Raw genomic sequence first — 3,882 nt, 5'->3', positions numbered from 1 at the left:
TCGACAGGAGAAAAAATTCACGTAACCGTTGAAAGTTGGAACGTACTTGGTCAAACTTTGATTATTTTCAAATTAAAAAGTTTGGAAAAACCATTTTTGCTCACATCGCGCGGGCTCTGTGAACCGAAGAACACGAAGTTCGTCGGTAAACCTGACGGACCTGACGCAGCCGCTCGCTGCTATGGCGCCACTGTTTCGATAAATCTCGAGAGTCGTCGATAATCGAAGCGGCCCGACTTTTTCAAAGTAGTTATGGGGCGCGACGTGTCTGTGTCAGTGGCGCTGTGGCGTCAGTGCTTCGAGCGCTTCAAAACAATCCTTGTGCTGAAGGGGATTGAAAATAATTGTGAGAATATTGACTGAAATGATCGAGGAACACGACGAACGAGAAGCAATATGCGATTCAGTGGTAATTTTCGTTAATTAGTTAATTGTTCGAAGGGCCAAAAACAGCCGTAAAATAATGTGGCGATGTTCGAATTTTCGAATTGTACATCATTCTAACCTCACTTTCAGAATTCGCTTGTGGAAGGTTGTCGCTTGCCGGTTAGAATGCACGGCACCGATGATTGGCGTAAGTACAAACGATTTTAACAATAAAACCGCATTTTTTGCTATTTTTTATCGTTACTTACTGAATAGTTCCAAATTTTTCATGTTCGAAATGCAAAACAAACAAAATACGAGAACAGAGTGTGGAAGGAACAGTCGCGCGTGTAAACATTTTTTTGACACTGACGCGAGATGCGATTTACTTTGTTAACAAAATATGCGCTCGTCTGATTTTTTTCACTTAATCATTTTTCAATATTCAATATATCTTTTTTACTCAATTACATTACATGCATGTATCCTTGACAACAAAAATTTTTTTCGAAGTACCAAGAGCTTACTCGTTCCATCGAATTTTGAGGTTATGTTTCGATAAATTCATTTTCGAAACTTCTTATAAAACATTGCCAAATCACTTCAATTGAAATATTATAATTGTCATCTCTTTTCAATTTTTACAATGTCATTTATATTTTTGAATTCATCCATCTTTATTGATCATCCATTTTATGTTCATTGTTTAAAGTTGAATTTCTTTTCCCCCGCAACTTGAAATGAAACATGGTTAATATAAACAGATGATTGTAACTCTCCATCTTAATACATAAGAAATCTTATGAATTGCTTCATTCCATAGTTTATAAAAATACCTCATCTTATTTTAGCTAAATTCACAAAAATTTTGGTTCGTTTGATTTTTTGTATGCTAAATTTTATATTAAAATAAATACCCATGGTATATAAAAGATTTTCATATTCAAAAATGATTTGTGCTTAAAGATCATCCAGTAATTTGCATATGCTATATTTAATATTGCATATAAAATTTGTGAAATTCTAAATTATTTTTGAATGGAGAGGATAGAGAAACTTTTTGCTGTGTTCCAGTTAATTTATGGTTACTGTTTCCAATGACAGCTATTAAAACTATAAATATCATTCAAATTATTGAATAGTAACTTAAATATGATCATGAGACTAAAGAAATTCACTAAAATATCATATTTTTAATTACAAAGTTCAATTAGTGTACCAAGGAGAATACTGTACCAAAACTGCTTCTTATATCAACCATTCCTATTTTTCAGCTCTGGCTGAAATCATCAGTGTCAAAGATGTTCGTGGTATCAAGTGTTATTACGTTCATTATGTAGATTGTGAGTAAATGTTGAATTAAAAACAATATCCGCAACACTGTGATTTTACTGAGAAGGTAACGGAGACAGCTATTAGCACATTTTTGATGCCTTGATCATTTCTTTTTCACAGTTAATAAAAGATTAGACGAATGGGTAGTGGAAACATGTTTGGATACAAGAAAAGTTCAGTATCCAAGGAAAGATGGTACGACGCCGGGTACAGGAGCGGCAACGCCAAAAAAACAAGCGCCAAGCAGACCGCCGAGTCCGAGCAGTCTGAACAGCGAACCGTTGAACGGTACAGCCGTTTTTCAGGCTGCATTGCAGAAAAAAATGGCTCGGAAAAGAAAAGCAACGTTTTTGGAAAACGAAGATTCGCAAGAAGCGCCACCACCGGTGGTGCCTTCTCCGGTGACTGGTCCAAGACCGTCGCAAGGTTCAATGGTAGCGCATCATGGTCATGACGATGTAGTAACGAGAATGAAAAATATCGAATTAATAGAGCTCGGTAGGCACAGAATAAAGCCATGGTACTTCAGTCCATACCCTCAAGAAATGGTGAATTTGCCGTGCATTTACATATGTGAATTTTGTTTGAAATATCGAAAGAGTAGAAAGTGCCTGGAAAGACATTTGGCAAAGTGTAATTTGCGACATCCACCGGGCAACGAAATCTATCGTAAAGGTCCAATCTCATTTTTCGAGATCGACGGTCGAAAGAACAAAAACTATGCTCAAAATTTGTGCCTACTAGCGAAATTGTTCCTCGATCATAAAACCCTCGATTACGATACCGATCCATTTTTATTCTACGTTATGACGGATTTTGACAGTCGAGGATTTCACATAGTCGGTTACTTCTCCAAAGAGAAAGAATCCACTGAGGATTACAACGTTGCATGTATTTTAACTCTACCGCCTTATCAGAGAAGAGGATATGGCAAGTTACTCATAGAATTCTCCTACGAACTATCCAAATTTGAAGGCAAAACTGGATCTCCTGAGAAACCATTGTCCGATCTTGGTCTCTTGTCTTACCGAAGCTATTGGGCTCACACCATTCTTGATATCTTACTGAACGTCAAGCCCCTCGTCGATAATGAAAAGGCACAAATAACCATTAATGAGATCTGCGAACTAACTTCCATCAAGAAAGAGGATGTTATTTCTACCCTTCAAAATCTTAATCTCATTAACTATTACAAGGGACAGTACATCGTTACGTTGAATAGGTAATTTAAAAATATTTTACTTTCTCTATATAAACAAATTTTTAAACAACAACCACTCCCTTGTACATTGAAAGCGACTGATGAAACATTTTCCGTCTGTTTAAAGAGAAATAATTGAGCAGCACGCAGCAGCGATGGAAAAGAGATCTATAAGGATAGATCCAAAGTGCTTGCACTGGACGCCGAAAGACTGGAGCGTAAGAGCAAAATGGTGAAAACACGAGCTCTCATGAACAATATGAAAGAACTTTAAACAAATGAAAAAAAAACTGTTACACCGTGGACATGATTAAGATGGGTGTCATTCTAGTAGACGATCAGTTGAGCAATGTATGTCAGGACTCCTGAAAATAACTGCTCGCTTTCGAACGGTGTATAAAATTGTACATATTTACATTGGCGTTTGAAGAAGTCCAGTTTTAATGATGGGAAAAAAAGAAACAAAAGAAATGAACAAGAGTAATGTAAAAAAAAACTGAAATACTGAAAAAACCAGACCGTATGTCGTGAGAAATTGATTCTTTGGACTTGTCTCGTTATAATTCAAATAATGTCAATAGTACTACTGTTCATTATAACGAAATTGACAGCGATCTGATATTTGAAGATTTCTGGAGGAGCACTCGTACAAATCGTGCAATCAACATTATCGAGTCCGACAGAGTCAAAGAGACAGAAGAAAAGACAAAAATTAACTGAAAAAATGAAGAGAAGCAATAATAAATCGGAGGCGAAGATAATGCAAACGCGAAAAAATATTACAAAGGAAATGGCCAAGCATTTTAATACAATGACGCAGGGTCTTATTTTTTTTCTTTCTTTTTTATCAATCGTTTGGCCAATCGTTTATTCTGTTTTTCTTCTCAGTCACACATACGTGTATAGTTTCGAGGTAATCGATTTGTACAGAACTTCACTAATATAGCAGAATTGTAAATAAATGTGATTTTATAACGTAA

At 36.0% G+C, this 3,882-nt stretch overlaps 1 protein-coding gene across 1 annotated transcript; it reads left to right on the top strand.

The window, feature by feature from the left end:
• The first annotated feature begins 283 nt into the window (after nt 1-283).
• On the top strand, nt 284-3,882 carry Tip60 (Histone acetyltransferase Tip60). The gene is made up of 5 exons (XM_043427670.1): nt 284-409; nt 517-574; nt 1,641-1,709; nt 1,822-2,923; nt 3,030-3,882. The coding sequence occupies exons 1-5, from the start codon at nt 365-367 to the stop codon at nt 3,136-3,138; spliced, it is 1,383 nt and encodes a 460-aa protein (XP_043283605.1). The 5' UTR covers nt 284-364; the 3' UTR covers nt 3,139-3,882.

This window comes from Venturia canescens, chromosome 9 (genome assembly GCF_019457755.1).
Source record: "Venturia canescens isolate UGA chromosome 9, ASM1945775v1, whole genome shotgun sequence".
In the NCBI taxonomy this organism is placed as follows: Eukaryota; Metazoa; Arthropoda; class Insecta; order Hymenoptera; family Ichneumonidae; genus Venturia; species Venturia canescens.
Note: the sequence above shows the minus strand (reverse complement) of the source record. Positions and strands in the feature narration are given on the sequence as shown.